The following is a 21,044-nucleotide window of genomic DNA, read 5'->3' as shown; positions in this document are numbered from 1 at the left end:
TTTTAATTATAAATATAAGAATTCCATTTTAATTTCTCTTTCTACAATTAAAATAGTTTGTATACTTTCATTAAATATTCCTAAGATAGGATTTTTACAATCAATCGAAATTTTAGAAATGATTGGAGCCTACTTATTCCATAATAAACAATTACTATTTTTATTATAGATATCAATGGCAATCTTTTATATATTAAACTATTAATGATGAGTAAGGTTTAAGGTAGCATGTGTAATAATTTCTAGCTGTCAATTAACCATCCAAGAGATTCCTCGAGGATCCACTTAAACGCGTTCATATTGCTTAAATAAGGCTGTGAATCTTCCGTCTCTCTTTCTTTTTTCTCTTACAAAAGCCCATACTAATTTTGAAAGATCAGACGTTGACACTCTAACAATTGCCTCAAACTTCACACCAACCCTGTTGGTCAATCCAACCAAACACAAAGTAAGCTCATCTCTTTCACACTCTTGATAAGGTTTCTGTTGTTTCATTTTAAATTTCTTACAACTTGTGTCTGTACACATGTAGAGACTCAGTATATAATATGTAGTGAGGCTAATGATTTTGGTCACTAGTTGTAAACAAGTCAAGTTTGATTCATATTTTGCTTAGGTAACTGTCCACTTTCTAACTTTGAATATTCATCACAACTGTGTGTGTGGACTTGTAGCTTAATGTGCATAATTTTGTAGACTATATAGAGCTCTGTGGTATTCTGTTGTAGAATTTTCAGTTTTGAGATTGTGGTTATTGTCAAGGTAATATAAATTTATTGGAATTGTGTTTTTTTTTAATGTTTTAGAGGAGGAGCCATGCCAGCTTCAAGTGAAACTCCAGTTAGGCTTGAGGTTTGTGGATTCTTTACTTTGTTTTATGTATTCGAAATCTTGTAAGTGTTTTTTCATTTAAGGCATTTGTTCAACAGGAAAATTAAATTGTGTATTGAAATTTAAATTTCAGGGGACACTTCTTGCAATTCTTGTGTGTTGGTTCCTTGGACTTGGCTCACTAGTTTCATGGAATAGTATGTTGACGATAGGAGACTACTACTATGCGTTGTTTCCTGTAAGTAACTCTTGCTTGATTATAGACAAAACGCTTACTTGTTAATTTGTAATTTCTTTTACTAACTGAATCTGGTTTAAGCATCTTTCGATTGCTAAGAAGAACATTAGGAACATTTGTTTGTTATTTTCCTTTTCAGTAAAAATTCAATGGTATATGCATTTTACTATAGAATTCTGTTGTGAATAGGTTCGGCAAAATGTTATGTTTGACGGATTTTGAATTTAATTTTGAAGGACTACCATCCATCAAGGGTACTTACACTCGTCTATCAACCATTTGCACTAGGAACAATGGCAATACTTGCTTATAACGAGTCAAAGATCGATACTAGAAAACGTAATATCGCTGGATACATCCTCTTCTGTTTGAGCACTTTCGCACTTATAGTGGTGAGTATTTCTCTCCTCAAAAGTGGATGACCTCAAATTATAAATTGAAGAAGTTAAAACTTTCTTTGAGGCCTACTGATCTCAGAAATTTGCATATTGATATTGTAGTTGGATTTAGCTACGTCAGGGAAAGGGGGTATCGGAAATTATATTGGTATATGTGCATTTGTTGGTGCTTTTGGAGTAGCAGATGCTCATGTCCAAGGCGGAATGGTTGGCGACCTGTCTTTCATGCGTCCAGAATTTATGCAGGTAAATCACTTGGTTAATAACGTTTTTTAGAATCTACGGATAAATTTTCTTTTATCGCAGTATATTTGAATCAAAGTTCTATTTTCTTAAATATCATTCTTTTAAATCTTGCAGTCTTTCTTCGCTGGTTTGGCTGCATCAGGAGCTCTAACCTCAGGTTTGAGGCTAATGACAAAAGCAGCTTTTGAAAATTCAGGAGACGGTCTTCGAAAAGGAACTAGTATGTCTGAATATTATGTTGAAGATTTTGATTGCCCGATTCTTGACTGTCTTACTCTGTTACGAGTGATGTTTATATAATTGAAATTTCACTTTACTATCTGATCTACAAAAATGCTATAAGAAGTGGCTTAGCCATCATATGTTCATCGAGCACATTAGATGTTGAATTGAATTGAATAGTTATTCTGTGGTCTTCGCTGATGATGTCTTCATTTTTGTTTTTGCAGTGTTGTTTCTTGCTATAGCCACATTCCTAGAGTTCCTCTGCATATTTTTGTATGCTCTAGTATTCCCTAAACTACCAGTTGTCAAATACTATCGCTCAAAAGCAGCATCTGAAGGATCAACAACTGTTTCATCCGATCTTGCAGCTGCTGGCATACAAAAAGAAGAAATTCAACAAGTACATAATGTTTCCAATTTGTACCATTGCTTATATTTTTAATAAGGTATTAAGAGCCCACATAATTTACAGGGGCTTCTATTCTTGCAGGCTGAGGACGATGCTGACTCTAAAAAGAGGCTGACCAACAAAGAATTGTTCTATCAGAACATTGATTATTTGTTGGACTTGTTTCTAATCTATGTCCTGACATTGTCGATTTTCCCTGGGTTCTTATATGAAAACACTGGTGAACACCAGTTGGGATCATGGTAAGTCCACGAACTTTAATGATCTTTTAGCTTGAACTGCTTAAAGGTTAGAACTTAATATGCTTTAATTTATCAGTCCCATAATTAGGTAATTTTTCCATAACTCCTTTCAGCATCTATTAGACTTCAGGGAATTCTGCATTTTAATATAGAACTTGTGATTAAAAAAAAAAGTAATTGGCACACTGTTTAATGAAGATGAGCACAACCCATTAATAAATGCTCCTGGGGACCAAAATGAAATATAAGATATGACCATGTAGCTTTGGGTACCTATTTTATATACCTAAGCAATCCCTTACTAGCAACCGAAGATACATATACATCTCATAAAACTGACAGGCCACATTGTTTACACAATTACAATCTTGAAAATTTGTTAGAACATACTAACCTCCTAATACTGTTTTCAGGTATCCACTTGTTCTAATAGCAATGTACAATGTGTTGGATTTGATTGGTAGATACGTTCCATTGATAGAATTTATCAAGTTGGAATCTCGGAAAGGCCTAATGATAGCAATATTATCCCGTTTCTTGCTCATCCCAGCATTTTATTTCACTGCAAAATACGGTGATCAAGGGTGGATGATCTTTCTTGTATCATTCCTTGGATTAAGTAATGGTTACCTAACTGTGTGTGTCATGACAGTAGCTCCTAAAGGTTACAAGGTGCGTTAACTGGACAATTTTTGGAAGTTTAATGAACTTAAATCTTTTTTGTTGATTTAGCAATGTGTTCAAATTCCAGGGTCCGGAGCAAAATGCACTAGGGAATCTGCTGGTATTATTCCTGTTAGGCGGTATATTTGCAGGAGTTTCTCTGGATTGGTTGTGGCTAATTAATAGTAGCACAGAGTTTTGAAGAAAGAACACAATTAAGCCTAAGCGACGAAGTTGCTAAACACCCACACGGACAAAACAAGAACCAAAAAGCTGTTATCAGCTAGTATTACATATCAGCACTCAATTGTTTACTGCAACTGTTTGTTCATATTTCTTTGTAAATTAGTAGCTTGTAGATTTCTACAAAGTGTGTATCATTTTAGATAGAAGCTCTGAAAAATATTTATTCCCTCATTATTATTCAAGAGTAATGGCATATCGCAAGTGAAATTATACAATGGAAGTGTTTATCTTAGTTATACGCATCTAGCCAGAAAAAAGATTTCATGAAGAAATTCAATACATAAAAGTAAGAATAAACACCCCCCCCCCCCCCCCGAATTTCTGAATTTCTGAGACCACGTTCTTGTCATGATAATACCGGCTCTTGTCATGATAATACCGGCTAAAATGGGTCAGAGTCCCGACTCCAGAAAATATTAGCCAAACATTTATGCTTATAAGCTGCCACGCTCCTTCAGGTGGGATTGAGATGTTACAACTCTCTCAGCAATGTGATATAAAGTAAAGTTTTTTTTTTTTTGAGAAAATGAATTTCATTAATCATGAGAAGAATCATTCAGAACATACTCCACCACACAAGCAGGAGGAGCAATGAAAGAGTTCACAGTTCCTAACAAACAAGGGAGTTTAGCTATATTATGAGCTACACAATTTGCTTGCCTCCGAACATGCTGAACTTTTACATCCTATCTTTGTCGTAGAATGTGTCTACAACTATCCAGAATGCTACCCACCTCAGAGAAAAAAACAGTACCCTTTTGCAGAGCATTGACCACCGCTAGAGCATCACATTCGATCACCACACTTCTCAGACCCATACTTACAATCCAACAGAGAGCTTCGTGAACTGCTATTGCTTCAGCCTCCATACTAGTTACCACCCCTGCCATACAACTCTGTATTCCAGCATTAAAATTTCCTCTGTCATCTCTAAGGACCATACCAATTTTAAACGAGGAGCTGCCTTCATAAACCGAAGCATCTACATTTACTTTCTGCCAACCAGCTTGTGGACGTACCCATTTAACTCGAGCTCCTTGTTTAACCTTACTGGGTTCGTTTAATGAAGTCTGGTTTCTTTTTTGAGCCTTCTGCCATTCCTCGACCATTCTTGCTGCTACTTCCATCGCCACATTTGGAGGCATTTGTTTTTCCTCCCAAACCTTCATGTTGCGAGCAAACCAGATTCCCCAAAGTGTTATAAATTGCAATCTTATATTTGAATAAAACTTATTTTATTATACATACTTTTGAATATGACATTAAAAATTACTATATATTACAGTGAATTTGGTCCGAAGCACGGGTGTTTACGGGTAACTCTATTAAATACTCCCTCTGTTCCGACCAATTCTTTACGTTTGGTTTTGGTACGGAGGTGTAGAAATATGTACTATGTTATCTTTTATAGGTCGTTTTAGAAAATATCATTTGTTCATCGTTCTCTCTTTTCAAGAATAGTTGGGTTTGTCTAATGACATTTATTACTCTTATTTAATATTATGAGTCAAGAGGGAAAAAAAGAGAGGAGAGATATTAAATAAGGGTAGAAATGAAAAACAAAGGGTAATAAATGTTTTTTTTAATGTAATGAAAATACCTTAAATGACTTATAAAACAAAACAGAGGAGTATAAACTAAGAGAAAGAAAAGTAGGTGAAGTAGTCGGATCCAATAATTTTTAATGTATAAAAGTGAGACAGTGAAGTAAAAGTAATGTGAAAAGGAAGTAAAAATAGGGTGAAAAAGAGATCAAAATTGAGAAGTGATGGAACCATTAACTATTTTTAGTAAATTTTCAAATATAAAGAATTGGATAGCAATCCCAAAAACAAAAATGTTAAAGAATTTGGGAGAGAGACGGAGTATTACTTTTCTTCTGATGATTCGCATCTTCACAAGCCTATCCCTTGATTACTGATTCGGCACCCACGTGTTTCAATCTTTGAATAAAATAATATTATTTGTCTTTACATTATTTTATATTTCTTCCCCATTATTTCTCAGTTCAAATATAATATCATTTTTTCCACTTTGTAGATGGCAGTTTGATTTTTGACACACATTTCTATATGATTTTGTTACATGGTGAAAATTATTTTTTTTAAAATTATAACAATTATTGTTATTTTTATTTATAAAAAGTTTAAAAATAATAATTTTGAAAAATAATCAAAAAAGTTAGAGATATGTGTGAAAAAGCTAATGAATTTATAAAAATAAAAAAGTATTATAGATTATAGTTAGAAATCACATGATTAAGTGATATCCTTATAATCTTTATTTTGCAATATTTGCCCAGAAAATCAAGATTTGCCCCACACAAGTTGATGCGATTCCAATGATTAAGCCGGGAGAGATATCTTGAAGTTGAATGGCTCTTCTATCTCAAATCACTTTATCAAGGAGTCAACATCTTTGAATTATCAAATGCATGAGCTGATGGAAACTGCTCGTTATCGCCCACTATCAATCATAAAAAGAATCTTATGGGACAAAGTTGGTTGTGAATAAAAATTATGTTATAATAATAATAATAATGACATGCGTGATAATATTTAGTTAAATAATTAAATTTCATAAATAAATTGATTATATGTCATTTTATTGTATTTAATATTTCACATAACGTAATTATATAATTTATTTAGTTATAAAATTTCAATCATTTATATCCTCGATTTAATCAAATTCATAATATGTACGCGATATACAAGAATTGTTTAATATTCTATAAACTATATATTTTTGGTAAATTTATCATAAATAATAAATTAAAATTTAACTATATGAAATATAATATAATGATTTGCTTGATTTGCACATTCAAAACTAATGATTAGAACAATTTTAATATACTACTAATAAAAGAAATTAAACTTTAACTTTTTAATAATATTCTAAATATAAATATCTTTGTTTATTTTATCTAACAATTGTTTATCATTTAAAGTTAGTACAATAAATTATCACCAAAATATAGTATAAACAACCTGATATTTAATCAGGAAAGTAGTCTTTTATGAGTCTTTTATGATTGAATAATGCTCACATAAGATGAGATCATTCTCTTCTTCTTGTTCTTTTTTTTGTCCCCTTTATCTATATTTGATTCTGTCTAATAGTGACCAAGTATATTATATCTAGCGCAGCTAATGATTTTATTCACTAGTTCTAAAAAAGTCAAGTTTGATCCATGTTTCCACTTGCTACTACTAGTCTACTACCACTGCACAGTCTGTTAGAGTTTCTAAGACTGTAGACATTGTTAATGTAACATAAATTTATTTAACTTGGATTTTTTATTGTTCCAGAGGATCAGCCATGCCAGCTTCAAGTGAAACTCCGGTTAAGCTTGAGGTATGTGTAACTTTGTTTTATATATTCGAAATATTGTTGGTCTGATTGCTTTGTGTATTGAAATGCGAATTTCAGGGGACGCCTCTTGCAATTCTTGTGTGTTGGTTCCTTGGACTTGGCTCACTAGTTGCATGGAATAGTATGTTGATGATAGGAGACTACTACTATGCGTTGTTTCCTGTAAGTAATTCTTGCTTGACAGACAAAATTTGACAGACTACTACTAATGTGATGGTATATGCATTCGGCTATAGAATTCTGTTGTAAATAGGGTCTGCAAAATTGTTATGTTTGACGGACTTTGAATTTGATTTTGAAGGATTACCATCCATCAAGGGTACTTACACTGGTCTATCAACCATTTGCACTAGGAACAATGGCAATACTTGCTTATAACGAGTCAAAGATCGATACTAGAAAACGTAATATTGCTGGATACATCCTCTTCTTTTTGAGCACTTTGGCACTTTTAGTGGTGAGAATTTCTCTCCTGAAATGTGGATGACCTCAAATTATAAATTGAAGTTAAAACTTTCTTTGAGGCCTACTGATCTCAGAAATTTACATATTGATGTTGTAGTTGGATTTAGCTACGTCAGGAAAAGGGGGTATCGGAAATTATATTGGTATATGTGCATTTGTTGGTGCTTTTGGAGTAGCAGATGCTCATGTCCAAGGCGGAATGGCTGGGGACCTGTCTTTCATGCGTCCAGAGTTTATGCAGGTAAATCACCTGGTTAATAACTTGTTTTTAAAATTTATTGGATAGATTTTCTTTTATCGCAATATATAAATCAAAGTTTAATTTCTTAAATATTGTTCTTAAAACTCATAAATCTTGCAGTCATTCTTTGGTGGTTTGGCTGCATCCGGAGCTTTAACCTCGGGTTTAAGACTTATGACAAAAGCAGCTTTTGAAAATTCAGGAGACGGTCTTCGAAAGGGAACTAGTATGTCTGAATGTTATTGTTGAAGATTTTGATTGCTCAATTTTTGATTGTCTTGGTCTGTTCCTAAAGATGGTTTCATAATTATAATATGATTTTACTATCTGATCCAAAGAAATCGATAAGAAGTGAATTTGCCATTAAATGTTGATTTGAGCACTTGAAATAAGCTGGCTATTGATATGATTTACTTCAAATGTTATTCCACAAAATTTGCGGAGATCACTATATTTTTGCTTCTGTACGTGAGATTCACATAAGAACTGAATTGAAAATTTCAGTATGTAGTCTTCGCTGATGATATCTTCATTTTTGTCTTGGCAGTGTTGTTTCTTGCTATAGCCACGTTCTTAGAGTTCCTCTGTATATTTTTGTATGCTCTAGTATTCCCTAAACTACCAGTTGTCAAATACTATCGGTCAAAAGCAGCGTCTGAAGGATCAACAACTGTTTCATCCGATCTTGCAGCTGCTGGCATACAAAAACAAGAAATTCAACAAGTATGTAATGATTCCAATCAGTATCATTTTATATATTTTTTAATAAGGTAATAGTAGTCCACATAATTTACAGGGGCTTTTGGTCTTGCAGGCTGAGGACGATGCTGATTCTAAAAAGAGGCTGACCATCAAAGAATTGTGCTATCAGAACATTGATTATTTATTGGACATGTTTCTAATATATGTCCTCACATTGTCGATTTTCCCAGGGTTCTTATATGAAAACACCGGTGAACACCGGTTGGGATCATGGTAAGTACACAAACTTGAATGATCTTTTAGCTTGAACTGCTTAAAGGTTAGAACTTAATATGGTTCAACTTATCAGTCCCATTTTAAGGGAAGTCTTCCATATCTCCTATCAGCATCTATGAGACTTCAGGAAATTCTGCATTCTAATTTAGAACCTGTGATTTGGAAGGAAAAAAAAAAAAGAGAGAGAGAAGTAATTGGCACACTGTTTAATGAAGACGAGCACAACCAATTAATAAATGCTCCTGGGGACCAAAAGGAAATATAAGATATGACCATGTATCTTTTGGTACTTATTTGATATATCGGGTTGTCTATCCTGTGCCCTCAGTGCACAGGTTAACTTGTAATAAATGTCCTCTTTTTCTGCAACTAATCTCCCTCTCTCCCGCTTTTCCAATAATTCATTAATTAATGTTTTCTTGATTATTGTGTTTTTTTCTTTAACCACACACTTTACTATTTTTACATATTATATTTAAAAAAAATATTATTTATAAATTATATACAAGTTAAAATTTATTAAATACAAAACAACTTTTAATTAATTTCTTCCCACAAATAATAACAAGCCCCCCTGCATATATACTAATTTTTTAATTAAAATCATCCAATTTGATATTTAATAAAAAAATTAGTTAGAAGGTGATTTTAATTAGAAAATTAGTGTATATGCATGGGGCCTCGTTATTAACTAATTTTTTTTATTAAATATCAAATTGGATGATTTTAATCAAAAAATTAGTGTGTATGCAGGGGGCTTGTTATTATTTATGGGACGAAATTAATTAAAAATTGTTTAGTATTTAATAAAATTTTAACTTGTATATAATTTATAAATAATATTTTTTTAAATATAATATGTAAAAATAGTAAAGTGTGTGGTTAAAGAAGAAAACACAATAATCAAGAAAACATTAATTGAATTATTGGAAAAGCAGGAGAGAGGGAGAGTAGTTGCAGAAAAAGAGAACATTTATTATCGCTTAACATGTGCCCTGAGGGCACAGAATAGACAACCCGTTGATATATATACCTAACCAATCTCTTACCAGCAATCCAAAAACCAGCAGGCCACATAATATACTGTTTACACAATCAACATCTTGAAAATTTTGTTATAACATACTAACCTCCCAATACTGATTTTCAGGTATGTACTTGTTCTAATGGCAATGTACAATGTGTTTGATTTGATTGGTAGATACGTTCCATTATTAGAGTTTATCAAGTTGGAATCTCGGAAAGGCCTAACGATAGCAACATTATCCCGTTTCTTGCTCATCCCTGCATTTTATTTCACTGCAAAGTACGGCGATCAAGGGTGGATGATCTTTCTTGTATCATTCCTTGGATTAAGTAATGGTTACCTAACTGTATGTGTCATGACAGTAGCTCCTAAAGGTTACAAGGTGTGTTAACTGGACAATATTTGGAAATTTGATGAACTTGAATATTTTTGGTTAACTTAGCAGTGTGTACAATTTCAGGGTCCGGAGCAAAATGCACTGGGGAATCTGCTGGTATTATTCCTTTTAGGTGGTTTATTTGCAGGAGTTTCTCTGGACTGGTTGTGGCTAATTAATAGTGGCAAGGAGTTTTGAAGAAAGAACACAAATAAGCCTTAGCGACGAGGTTGCTAAACACGGACATGGACAAAACAAGAACCAAAACGCTGTTATCAGCTATTACATATCAGCACTCAATTGCTTGCTGCAACAGTTTGTTCTCATTTCTTTGTAAATTAATAGTTTGTTAATTTTCACAAGGCGTGTATCATATTAAATAGAAGCTCCAAAAAAAATACTCGTTACCTCATTACTATTCAAGAGTAATGGCATATTTCAAGTGAAATTATACAATGGAAGTGTTTATCTTAGTTGTACAACAAGCTCCAGTTTTGCTGCATCTCACGAGAAAACAGATTTCCCACCTACCCGTTCCTACCATCTCCTCCATCTTTCTTCTCCTGATCATTATATATTACACTCATGTACATTTATATTACTAACAATACCTGAGGATTTGACTCTTCAATAGTTAAAAAAAGACACATAATATGAGATGGAGGGAGTACTACTATGGTGTTAATGGTGTTGTGCGGCAAACAAGTCATTGGAGGTTTTGCACTCAATACTTGCAAATATTTTTCAATTAGCATCAATTGGACGAAAAAGAAAATGTTTGTTTACCAGTACTTGTCAGTTCTTTGCTGACTGACTAGATTTTCTTGACACAAAAACCAACATATACTGCATAACTGAGACCTTTGATGAATACTGTTTAAACATTAGAGGTTTGGTATCACGGGTTGAATAGAACAAGGGAATGCACAAATTAGATGGTGTTTGTGTGGAGCGCTTCTTGTGGCCTTTCTTATAAACTCTGCTCATAAATATAAGACCTGTATATCCCGGAAGTTCTGGGCCTCCCGCCTCCGGCATCTGTCTTAAAGACGTCTTAATTCGACACATAAATAACTTTTTATAGGTGGTTTATTCTTTATTAATTGTTCATGCAAGTTCAATGTACAGCAATAGAATACGCTGATGTTGGAAGAAATTCTTTTTATGATTTCAGAAGAAGCAATACCAGCAGAAACAACTCTTGTTCAATTTTAACGGTTGTAATTTAGAGTGGTGGAGCCAGAACTTAAAATCAGGTAGGGCCAAAATATGTGATAAAAAAATTAAATGTCAAAATTATAAATTGAGACTGGAGCAAATATTTATAATTGCTGAAAAAAATTAGAGAAGGGGCTACTCGAAACTGACTCTCGGAGGAGTTATACTATAATATGTACAGCTTGATCTATCTATAATCTATCCCATGTTGTTATGTAATATTAACAAAGATTTGTATAAAATTCAGGGGGGCCAAGGCAGGTCCTGGCCTGCACTTGGCTCCGCCCCATTTAGATAATCACAAGCAACAATGCCTATATCGGCTAAGATTAGAACATTTTCAACTATTCAATAATACCTAATGGATCCTCTGATCCCCCACTAAGAGCATCGGTGCCAAAATGCCATGTGGCATGACATGGCATAACAATCTTTTTGGCTACCCATTGGAGTGATAGGGGTGCCAAGCAAAGTTGCCAAGTTTTGGCACCCTCCCAAAATGGGAAAAATTCATTTATTGTCATAAAAGCCTATAATATCCTATCTAGTTTTAGATAAACAAAATTATAGTATTTTTGACAACTTTAGTTGCCATCCATTGGAGTGAACTAGGGAATTATGCCCGCGCTTCGCGTGCGGGAACCTCGAAGAACTTTATTAACTTTATTAGCGTGATTAAATTCGTAAGATGGTTAATTATTGGAGAAAAATGTGAAATCGAGCAATAAAAAGTGTTATTCATCCTTACAGGTTAAAAAAAGTGATCTTAAGCTTTATAAAGACGACGTAAGCAAAATATTCGTTTGAAAGTAGTATTAACTGATTAATTTTTTTATGGTGTAAACTTAAAATCAGGTGCAAAGAATAAAAACTATTCTGATTGAATATCTTAAAATTAACAAAATCGATCCTGTAGATAAAATATAAAAGGACTATTATTTTGGGATGGAAGGAGTATCTAAAAAACAAAGGAAGAAACATTTTAATTGAGACCATCGATCCTGAAGATATTCATAAAGATTAATATATTTACCGTCCTACTTAATAATAATAATGATATATAAAGTAGTAATCATTAAACCTATATTTGGATAACAACTAAAAAAACATGTAACGATCTTAAACTTGTTTTCTTGACATATAAAGATAAAGATAAAAGATCATATAAAACTAAATAAATTTAAAAAGAAATATAAAAATAAGACACGACTTATTTAGCCCCAAAACCCGCTATAACACTACTTCTTGTAATATTAGACGAAGACATAACCCGAAGACATTGTGCGGGAAAGGAGAACGAAGACATGATCAAGACTCTTTTCCGGAGATAAAAAGATGGAGATAATGCTCTTCTTATACTCTCTCGATGCCATTGAACCGAAGTAAACATGTCTCTCCCTACTATGTTTTTTTGTGCGTTAATATGATTCGTTTTACAATGTTGAGGTTTAATTAGCTTCCTCCCCCGTCTTTTGTAGTTAATACGTGACTATATTCAGTTATATAGCATTGTAAAACGATCCTCTAAATACGTTGGATTGTTGGTGAATTGATTTCAAACTGCAGTCTTATGTTGGAATGGGGGTTTTACATAATTCGCGGTTAACAATAGATATTAGATGATGTTCTTCATTTAATGTGTGTTTATATTGTAGATGGTTCCCATAAGAGGCGAAATAATACCGAAGATCATTTTGGTAACGCATGGACCCGACGAAGATACCGATAATTTGGTAATAAACGCTTCTCTTTGAGGGAATTATGCCCTATCCACGCGTGCGAAGACCTTGTATACTACTGCTAAATAAGACTATCTTTAGAAATTCTGAAAAAATATACATTAAAATATGTAAAAAAAAAAAATAGACTTTACACCATTTTTATGTGGCTTGTTCTGATTGATTCTTTTTGTAGAACCTTTATTAAGAATGTTTTGTACAATATTAGATTGTCACAAAAATTTTATAATATTATAAAATCTTATCGTGCTAATTAGGATTTAGGACTTCATACTTATTTGGTGGACTTATTACTTAATGTAAACATGGAGTTGAAATACTTGAAATAATTTGTATATTATATCTTTAGATCGTTCTTGGAAGAACTGCAAAATTACCAAACTTGACGTATGGTCCTAGTATTAATGCTGCTTTACATGATATACCAATCCAGAAGAATAATTTAGCTTTCTACTAATCATTGTTTAATATATTTTAGCTTTCTACTAATCATTGTTTAATATATTTTTTTGTCTTAAATTTATATTTAAAAAATAATTTTTTTATGGTACAAAACAACAAAGAAAAAGTAATCTTTTAAGTAATTCAATATTTAACTATTATAAATAATATATAAATACATTTTGATTATTATATGTGGCTTAAATGCGAGGAATCAATAGTTTTATCTCTCTAATTGTTTGTGGAAGAAACATATAGTTATCTATAAATTATATTACAGTCCATTCAAAAGTATATCTAAAATAGGGAACAAAATCCAGTTCCTTCTGATTATTTTCTTCTAAATTTCCATGCAAGCATCCTTGCCTGCATCCCTGGTCACTAATACTGCTTCTATATAGTAAACATCATCATACATTAGTTTTGAGCAATTTTATGCGGATACTGGTCATACGGAGTGAAGACAGCTCCAGTTATATAATTGCAGCGGAACTTCATCTTTGGATATTCTTTTAAAACTTTCTACTTCATATGCAGCACACACACCCTGACTAAATTATACAAAAACATATAATATCAAATGACTTGGTTTCTGTCAGTTTCATTTTTTTCCGCATAATGGATATAAAACATAAAAAGGAATTCTTCCATCTAGCTTAAAATAAAATTCAAAGATTTTACTTTTTGAAATCACTACTAAGTCCAACACGAAAAAATATGGCCTGCAAGTAATTGCCAAAATGAAGTCCAAAAAGGAGTTGAAGCTAAAATATCAAAATTCTACAATGTTGATCTTAAGGCTTTAGGATGGAATCTAAGAGCAAAACCAACTACGATAAGTTCATAGTTAGACAATCTTTGATATCCCCTGGCAATTGCTATGGACTTCTGCCAAAGGATTCACAATGAAGCCATTGTTATTCTGAAGACTTGCTCTTTTATTCTCCAGTTTGGTTCCATTTTTCATTGCCATTTCTGCCTTATAACCTGTGTTATCTTCTGTTCCCTTCCAAAACTCTGAATATAAAATGTCTACTGCAACAGGCAGCTTGCAACATGTGGTCCCTGCAGAGCGAGTACCTGATATCCTTATCAAGTGAGATCTCTTTTAAGGACAGCTCTAGGCTATAAACACATAATTCCAAGACCACATTATTTTATGATGACCCAATCAAATCCTACATTAACATTTACAGGAGAAAGAAGTCTAATCAAGGAAGTAGAATATTTGCGGAAACTTAAAAAGACCGGATTCATGTGGTGTGATGCTCCCAACATAACTATGTAGAGATAAAATTAAGGCCAATAAAATTTAAGTTGGATAGTTTGCTTCATTGGCCAAAGGAAAAGTTAGTGACCTGGTTAAAAGATTATTCCCAAAAGGCATCATCCAAATTAAATAATTCGACTTTCATGTTGCTACAATGATGTACATGGGAAGAGATACTTCTATTAGAAGGCATATTTTCAAGGTTGAGAATTTTACCTAAAGTAAATCAAACAAAGGGGATTGCTAGTTTCAATAAAGAAGCTGCTTGCATATTAAGAGTAAATCCTCACTCTCTTTATGATTCACATGATGATTTCCAGCGATATTATTAGCTTTTACCACATAATATGACACTTTATCACAATGATGCAAACTTGAGCCAGCTTTAGGCCCATCAAAATTGTGTGTATTTTTCTCAGCGCTCCTACTGAAAAGTTCCCGTCTAACATACAAAAAGAATCTCATAATGGTGAAAGTTATTTTACCATCTCTTTACCACTGTATAAAGCTATTTAAGTTATGAAACATAACAAAGTTACATAATATAATGATGATTAATATATTATATACCTAATGCGAATGGTAAGAGATCTGCCATAATGTAATTATTAAATTCTGTCATTTTCATAGATCAATGCATGATATTGCAATCAAACATAAGGAAATATATGTCCAAGAAATGATTTAACACAGGATTAACAATCAAATAGAAGTCAATATACGTCCCAAAAATAACTGAACACAAACTTAATTTCATTTCACTATGTGAATGCATCATTCATATAAAGTTAAATTATAGTCCAACCAAACTTTTTGTCCAGGAGTATCTTCACCTTCTGTTTTGCTATAGCAGCAACACAGGAGAGGAGAGACCACCAATAGCATCAACTAAATCTCGCAAAGCAGCATCATTGTCGGTCCAAACTCTGCCTTGTGCAACTTTCTTCAGTTTATGCATATGCTCGAAGGACAATAAGAAACTGAAACTCAAGTCAGAAGTATTAAAAATAATATATATGCAGTTCACTGTCATACTGTTATCGGTTTTGAATGAGCTTCGTTGTCATGTAATTGCTTGTATGCATTCTGAGTAGTCATAGCAAACAACTATACTTCATCTGTCCTGCAAGCTAAATATTTGTCAATTGTAATTTAATCAAGTGGAAAGAGAAGTTCAAGAACCAACTTGGGCAACTTAAAAACCTTATAGGTGAGCTAACTTCTAACCTGAACTTGGTATATCAATGTTGCTTATCAGGTGTAAGCTCTGCAAATTTCCTCTTGATATAATTTTTCTATCAAAACCAATCTTCTCATATAGTTTCCCCGGATTAAATATTCCTACATGAATGAATTCCATAACTAATAATTTTTTATTATCAAATTGGTATTTTCCCAATATCACACATTGCAATACTGGGTGAATGATGCAGCAATAACTCCATGAGATCAGGTCCTTTTCTGTTTTCGTGTTGCACAACAAATTACAAATATTAGAGACTAAGATCCTCAAATTCATAAACTCATGTCTCCTGACCCTCAAACCTCACTTGCATATGTGCATCTTAATTCCTAGTAAAACGAAAAAAATGGCCAAAGTCCAGCTACACAGCTCAAATATACTCAAAACTACATGTACCTTTTGTTGCTAGCCATTACGATTGGTTGTGCCAGCTCAGCTCGGATTCTCGAGGAAGCAGAATTCCCGGTCAATCAGCAAGCGGCATATGATCCACCTGAAATTGATGACCTTGAAGAGGCACCAGTGGCAGGAGCTCTACTAAATTGCCAAGTGGGCAGATACCAGTCATAAAAAATTTATTTGTAGCAGCCTTCAAGAATAAAGGAGAGTTCAGTATTTACCAAGCCAAATCGATGCTGCAAGAAAATGCATAAGCAAGACTCGACAGCAACATGGTTTTACACAACATCTGCAGATAAACACGATCTATAAACAACAGACAACTCTTTCTTGAGAGATTGAGAACTTCGGCAGCAGTGACAGTTGGGTACTTTGAGTATCGGTAAACAACTGCCAGTCTATCCTAATGACAACTTAACCATGATATGAGATTTACAGTTCATAATCTATAATTATGCAAATCACATGTTGAGATGGGATGACTGCTACTTGAAAATACAATATCTTATAATTAAAAAATATGAATTGATTTTTGAGATAACCACGAAAAAGATATCAACAGCCTCTTTTTCGTGCATTAAAAGGCATAATGGTATATTTCTACTTAAGTAGTTTCGTCAAGTTCATAGCTTATTGTGTTTGCAATAAGAGGCTGTTAATGCACCAAACTGGTGGAATTAACTATGTTAATATGGAAGTTTGTAGGGTACAATGTAATATATCATGTTAAAACCAATCTGAAGTAAACAAAATCATTGCATACCAATTGACTGGTGGTTTTACACTTCTTAAAGTTGGAAAAGAAATTTAACTTGAGCTTCGATATTCAGACGTACTTGCATAACATATCTCTGAGGAGTTCTTGGTGGCATACAATGCAAAGCATATGAAAGAGGTTTTTATTCGCAAAAATAAAAAAACTGTAGGGAACCTACCTGGATGAGTAGTTGCTTTATAGTGTAGTTGTCAATGGTAGAGAATAAATAAGTTTGGAGGGCCTGAAGCCATCCTGCATTAAAATATCAAACCTGAGAAACATAATTTAGAAACAAAGATAACAATATAGCTTAAACTTGTTATGGGAACTGATCTTGTGATCAACCTTACCACCGCTAGAACACGTTGCAAACATACTGTTATAAACTCGAATGTTTCGCCTGAATCCTGCAGAACGCTCACTGCCGTGTAGGAGAGATGATAGAGGCTCTGGTGCATTCTCCTCCCTAGGTAGCACAACAGCTCCATCTTTGCAGCAGATTGAAAAGGTCGGAGTGGAATTCATATTTGACTTGTTGTTTCTCTCCATGTTCCACATTAGTGCACCACATTTGCCACATATAACAGTAGGAGTTCCCAAAGATAAATATCCATTCTATAGATCAGAAGCAACATGCTCTGAATTCTCACCATCTGAAAGCATCAACACCATACAAAGTATCAATCACAAACCATTTAATCAGCACATGGAACATACATTCGGGTATAACAGTAGGAGTTCCCAAAGATAAATATCCATTCTATAGATCAAAAGCAACATGCTCTGAATTCTCACCATCTGAAAGCATCAACACCATACAAAGTATCAATCACAAACCATTTAATCAGCACATGGAACATACATTCGGGAACAGTAAAATATATACAATTGTGCATAGTCAGATGCATCCTTCAATGAAAAACCCAACATATCCTGCAAAGTTAAACAATATACAAATATGACATAAATCAAAATTTTCAATATTGAGAAAGAAGCAAAGGGGATGCAATAAGATATCTTTAAAATTCATTATATGATTGTATAGCTAAAGAACTCAGTAAGAAACATATGGCGACGAACCATACGACAAACATCTGGTGTTCGTAATCTGTTTGTCAGCATGATCCTATGTATTTAACTTGAATCATGGAGCACTGAAATGCATGATATGGAGATTAAATGAAAAGATGATTTAAACACCAGAAGATGCATATTATATATGATATGTAAACTCAACCTCTATTCTGCGAGTTCTTCAGCGGAGAGTGCGAGAATGAATCCATCCTACATCAGTCAACGAAGAGTGGCCAGAAATTAAAGCATTGAGATGTTATGATTTCAAAATTCGAAAGACATAGCGACTAACCAATTTACAGCACCGCAGGAGAATAATCATATGATCTGATTTTGCACTAATTGCGCGCGAGGAAGGCAACTACGGAGTATCTGTCATAAATGCCAAGGTCACGTATGAGCTGTCAAATCCGGTTATATCCTGGTTATGTTAATCTAAACGGGTCATGCCCGTGAGCTGATTAACACTGAAAATGGGTGAAAGATGGGTAAAATGCAGTAAAGTGGTTGAATGGGTTATTCGCTCATTAAGAATATATTGATATTGATTCATCACAGGACAATGACAGCCGTAAGATGCAAAACAAAAGGCTTTCTTGTTACCTCTTTCTTGTGTATCATTCACATGGCCAGCAGCATTGTTAGGACCAGTGCTTCCAACAGGGGTACGTTCAGAACCTGGTATGGATCATGGTGCAGTTGGTCGTACAAATGCGCATTTCATAGCAAAAAATTATATCAATTTTAAAAAGCATCGTATATGTTTGCATAAAACTTCAAATATCTACTACCGACAATCATATATTTTTACCTATGCTTGTTATATGGGAGCTGATATCATGACCATGATTCCCATTAGAGTGCCAAGTATACATCGGAGTTACGTTGCAACCTACGTAAAAATTGGATTGTCAAAAAAAATAAGATGTAATAGTCAGGAGCATAGAACACCAGAAATATCTTTGTGGAAGCAATATTGAAATTACTGCCTGGACGAAACAAAAAACGGAGCAGAGAATGACACCTTTGGTTGTGGTTCCCATAACAAATCCAAGGGGTGAATTATGATCAACAGTAGACAAAGGAGACCGATTGGACCCTGCAAAGAACGAAACAAACGGCAGCTGGTTATAAACTTAATCCATACTGTTATTTCAAAGGAGTGGGGAATACAAAGTTATTAAACCCCATAGTTGGTGATGAAAGTGCAGGCATTTTAATTAAAATATGATGATTTTTATGAGAAAAATTGTATGTAAAAAAGGTACCTACTGATATTTAAATGTGCACACTAAACTTAACAAAAGTTAGTCTGAGCTATATTCAGTAAATCAATAACTTATAAGTCATTAATAAATCAAAATTATTCAAGAAGATATTTCAGACTCCTAACTTATCACATGTTTTATAAGTAACATCAAGCTCGGCCATAGGGGCTTAGTTCGGCTATGTATCACACCAAGTTTTTCCATCCAATGATCTCATGCTCACCTTTTAAAATAAGGTGTTAATAACCACTCAAGTCAACTTTATCAAACCGGATTATATACATAAACTACATGTTGAAAGGATCAGTAGCAAAATTGCACGGGTTGATTTTTCTTTTATTTTTGGGCTAGGATAGTAATTTGTTTTGTGGCAGCGCTGGTGATAGATTCAGGCATAACAATTCCATTGAACGTCTCTGTTTCTGTTGCCAAAATGTATATCAATGTTAATACACATTCTATAGAGATGAAAATGAAAATTCATTATGCACAAAGAAGGGATCATGGTGCTAAAGGTGTAATCATTCCCGGCTTTTCTCTGCCAGCCATAACTTGAAACATGTTTAAGCAGTACATATCCCAAATCAATCAACTGGCATCCTACATACACATGAAGAATACATTTCAAAAAACACCGGTCTAAAAATAACAAATCCCCAATAATATTGAGTGGTGGTGATGCTGGCCCAACCCACAACGCGTTAGCTCTTAAACAATTTTTCTCACACTTATCAGTTACAAATATTTTATCTATCAAGAAAAACATCAACACTCGCGTATATGAGGAGGTGTCACCTGAGCTATTTTGAAGAGACCCTTCGACAGGGGCAAAACCCGGAGGATTGGTCCTAGATTTCTTGATGTTTTCTGCACGTTTTTGTAAAAATGAATCGAGCGCCCTTCCGCCTGCATATTCTCGGATGCCTGAAACATAAAAAAAATGTGAGTTGATGGATCAAACACGTGGTGTTCCCCCAAACAGTTGATTGCTACGAAGAATCACCGGAGAATGATCCATCCGCAGCGTTCTCTTTGTTTCTTTTACGACCTGGCAAATTAAATCCATCAGCCATCGTCAAAAACTCCTTGACACAAAATAACTACTATGAAACAACAGTGATGTGGTAGGAATCAACTAATAAACCATCTTCACATCTCAGTTTTTTTATCAAGCTTTGAAATAAGATTTATGCTGACCGAGATTAGTAGTTGAATCCATGGTACATTAATCTCTTTATCACATATAAAACTCTACTCGAGATTTTTAGGAAGAGAAAAGAAGCCTAGCTATTCGATGAGATCATGACTATGCAAGAAATATGAATTTTTAAGTTAAACATCCAATGCACAGGGACAATTGTCTGAGTTATTGACTTACCATAGTTCCAGACAGGATGATTCCAAATATGAATCCCTGATTTGCTGCCGCAGTAATTGTCCGTGTTTGACGCCCATTAAGGATTCCTCGAGCAAGGGAAATAGGGAATCCTCAAGATAGAGTTGGGAAAGCTGGGTATATACCGGTTATCGAAAATGAAAACGGGTCATGAATTCAAGTTGTTTAAAGGGTAAAATGCGGGTAAACAGCCTAACCCGTGGATATAAAGGCAAAACGGGCATTGCACACGTTAAGAAGATATAAATATTGATAAGAGGGGTGCCAAAAGTAACT

The 21,044-nt window shown here is 33.8% G+C and overlaps 3 protein-coding genes across 27 annotated transcripts; 2 read left to right on the top strand and 1 right to left on the bottom strand.

The window, feature by feature from the left end:
• The first annotated feature begins 251 nt into the window (after positions 1-251).
• LOC108204805 (equilibrative nucleotide transporter 3) lies at positions 252-3,737 on the top strand. Of its 5 annotated transcripts, none has more exons than XM_017374427.2 (10): positions 252-448; positions 807-852; positions 965-1,069; positions 1,306-1,461; positions 1,570-1,713; positions 1,828-1,933; positions 2,163-2,338; positions 2,429-2,589; positions 3,003-3,261; positions 3,341-3,737. In XM_017374427.2, exons 2-10 carry the CDS (start codon positions 817-819, stop codon positions 3,452-3,454), a joined length of 1,257 nt encoding a protein of 418 aa, XP_017229916.1. In that variant the 5' UTR covers positions 252-448; positions 807-816; the 3' UTR covers positions 3,455-3,737. The 5 variants fall into 5 exon arrangements, with proteins under 5 accessions (XP_017229916.1, XP_017229915.1, XP_063942024.1 ...); XM_017374426.2 differs by having other exon boundaries at positions 288-448; positions 2,411-2,589; XM_064085954.1 differs by having other exon boundaries at positions 426-479; positions 2,411-2,589; positions 3,341-3,600.
• A 2,891-nt stretch (positions 3,738-6,628) lies between these two features.
• On the top strand, positions 6,629-10,436 carry LOC108204807 (equilibrative nucleotide transporter 3). Its single transcript, XM_017374428.2, has 9 exons — positions 6,629-6,858; positions 6,934-7,038; positions 7,178-7,333; positions 7,439-7,582; positions 7,703-7,808; positions 8,130-8,305; positions 8,397-8,557; positions 9,711-9,969; positions 10,048-10,436. The coding sequence occupies exons 1-9, from the start codon at positions 6,823-6,825 to the stop codon at positions 10,159-10,161; spliced, it is 1,257 nt and encodes a 418-aa protein (XP_017229917.1). The 5' UTR covers positions 6,629-6,822; the 3' UTR covers positions 10,162-10,436.
• A 3,530-nt stretch (positions 10,437-13,966) lies between these two features.
• LOC108209912 (uncharacterized) lies at positions 13,967-20,895 on the bottom strand. 21 transcript variants are annotated; one of them, XM_064085941.1, is made up of 15 exons: positions 20,751-20,894; positions 20,376-20,420; positions 20,168-20,296; positions 19,129-19,203; positions 18,916-18,996; positions 18,708-18,782; positions 18,397-18,476; positions 18,268-18,314; positions 17,381-17,963; positions 17,209-17,282; positions 16,495-16,562; positions 16,271-16,411; positions 15,859-15,972; positions 15,442-15,754; positions 13,970-14,539 (listed from the first exon to the last, which is right to left on the bottom strand). In XM_064085941.1, the coding sequence occupies exons 9-12, from the start codon at positions 17,586-17,588 to the stop codon at positions 16,345-16,347; spliced, it is 417 nt and encodes a 138-aa protein (XP_063942011.1). In that variant the 5' UTR covers positions 17,589-17,963; positions 18,268-18,314; positions 18,397-18,476; positions 18,708-18,782; positions 18,916-18,996; positions 19,129-19,203; positions 20,168-20,296; positions 20,376-20,420; positions 20,751-20,894; the 3' UTR covers positions 13,970-14,539; positions 15,442-15,754; positions 15,859-15,972; positions 16,271-16,344. The 21 variants fall into 21 exon arrangements, 19 of the variants coding, with proteins under 19 accessions (XP_063942011.1, XP_063942015.1, XP_063942013.1 ...); XM_064085945.1 differs by lacking the exon at positions 15,859-15,972 and having other exon boundaries at positions 13,971-14,539; positions 15,442-15,589; positions 20,751-20,893; XM_064085943.1 differs by lacking the exon at positions 15,859-15,972 and having other exon boundaries at positions 13,972-14,539; positions 15,442-15,761.
• Positions 20,896-21,044: the final 149 nt, after the last annotated feature.

The sequence above is a fragment of the Daucus carota genome, chromosome 1 (genome assembly GCF_001625215.2).
Source record: "Daucus carota subsp. sativus chromosome 1, DH1 v3.0, whole genome shotgun sequence".
Classification (NCBI taxonomy): Eukaryota; Viridiplantae; Streptophyta; class Magnoliopsida; order Apiales; family Apiaceae; genus Daucus; species Daucus carota.
This window is presented reverse-complemented; position numbering and strand designations above follow the sequence as displayed.

Excerpts from the sequence above, each read along its gene's own strand:
- LOC108204805 (XM_017374426.2), top strand. The coding sequence starts at position 817 with ATGCCAGCTTCAAGTGAAACTCCAGTTAGGCTTGAG. Across the intron at positions 1,462-1,569 it reads GCACTTTCGCACTTATAGTG|TTGGATTTAGCTACGTCAGG; the intron begins GTGAGTATTTCT and ends TTGATATTGTAG. Across the intron at positions 1,714-1,827 it reads TGCGTCCAGAATTTATGCAG|TCTTTCTTCGCTGGTTTGGC; the intron begins GTAAATCACTTG and ends TAAATCTTGCAG.
- LOC108204807 (XM_017374428.2), top strand. The coding sequence starts at position 6,823 with ATGCCAGCTTCAAGTGAAACTCCGGTTAAGCTTGAG. Across the intron at positions 6,859-6,933 it reads AAACTCCGGTTAAGCTTGAG|GGGACGCCTCTTGCAATTCT; the intron begins GTATGTGTAACT and ends TGCGAATTTCAG. Across the intron at positions 7,334-7,438 it reads GCACTTTGGCACTTTTAGTG|TTGGATTTAGCTACGTCAGG; the intron begins GTGAGAATTTCT and ends TTGATGTTGTAG.
- LOC108209912 (XM_064085941.1), bottom strand. The coding sequence starts at position 17,588 with ATGTGGAACATGGAGAGAAACAACAAGTCAAATATGAATTCCACTCCG. Across the intron at positions 17,283-17,380 it reads TGCAACGTGTTCTAGCGGTG|GATGGCTTCAGGCCCTCCAA; the intron begins GTAAGGTTGATC and ends ATTTTAATGCAG. Across the intron at positions 16,412-16,494 it reads TGCAGCATCGATTTGGCTTG|TAGAGCTCCTGCCACTGGTG; the intron begins GTAAATACTGAA and ends TTGGCAATTTAG.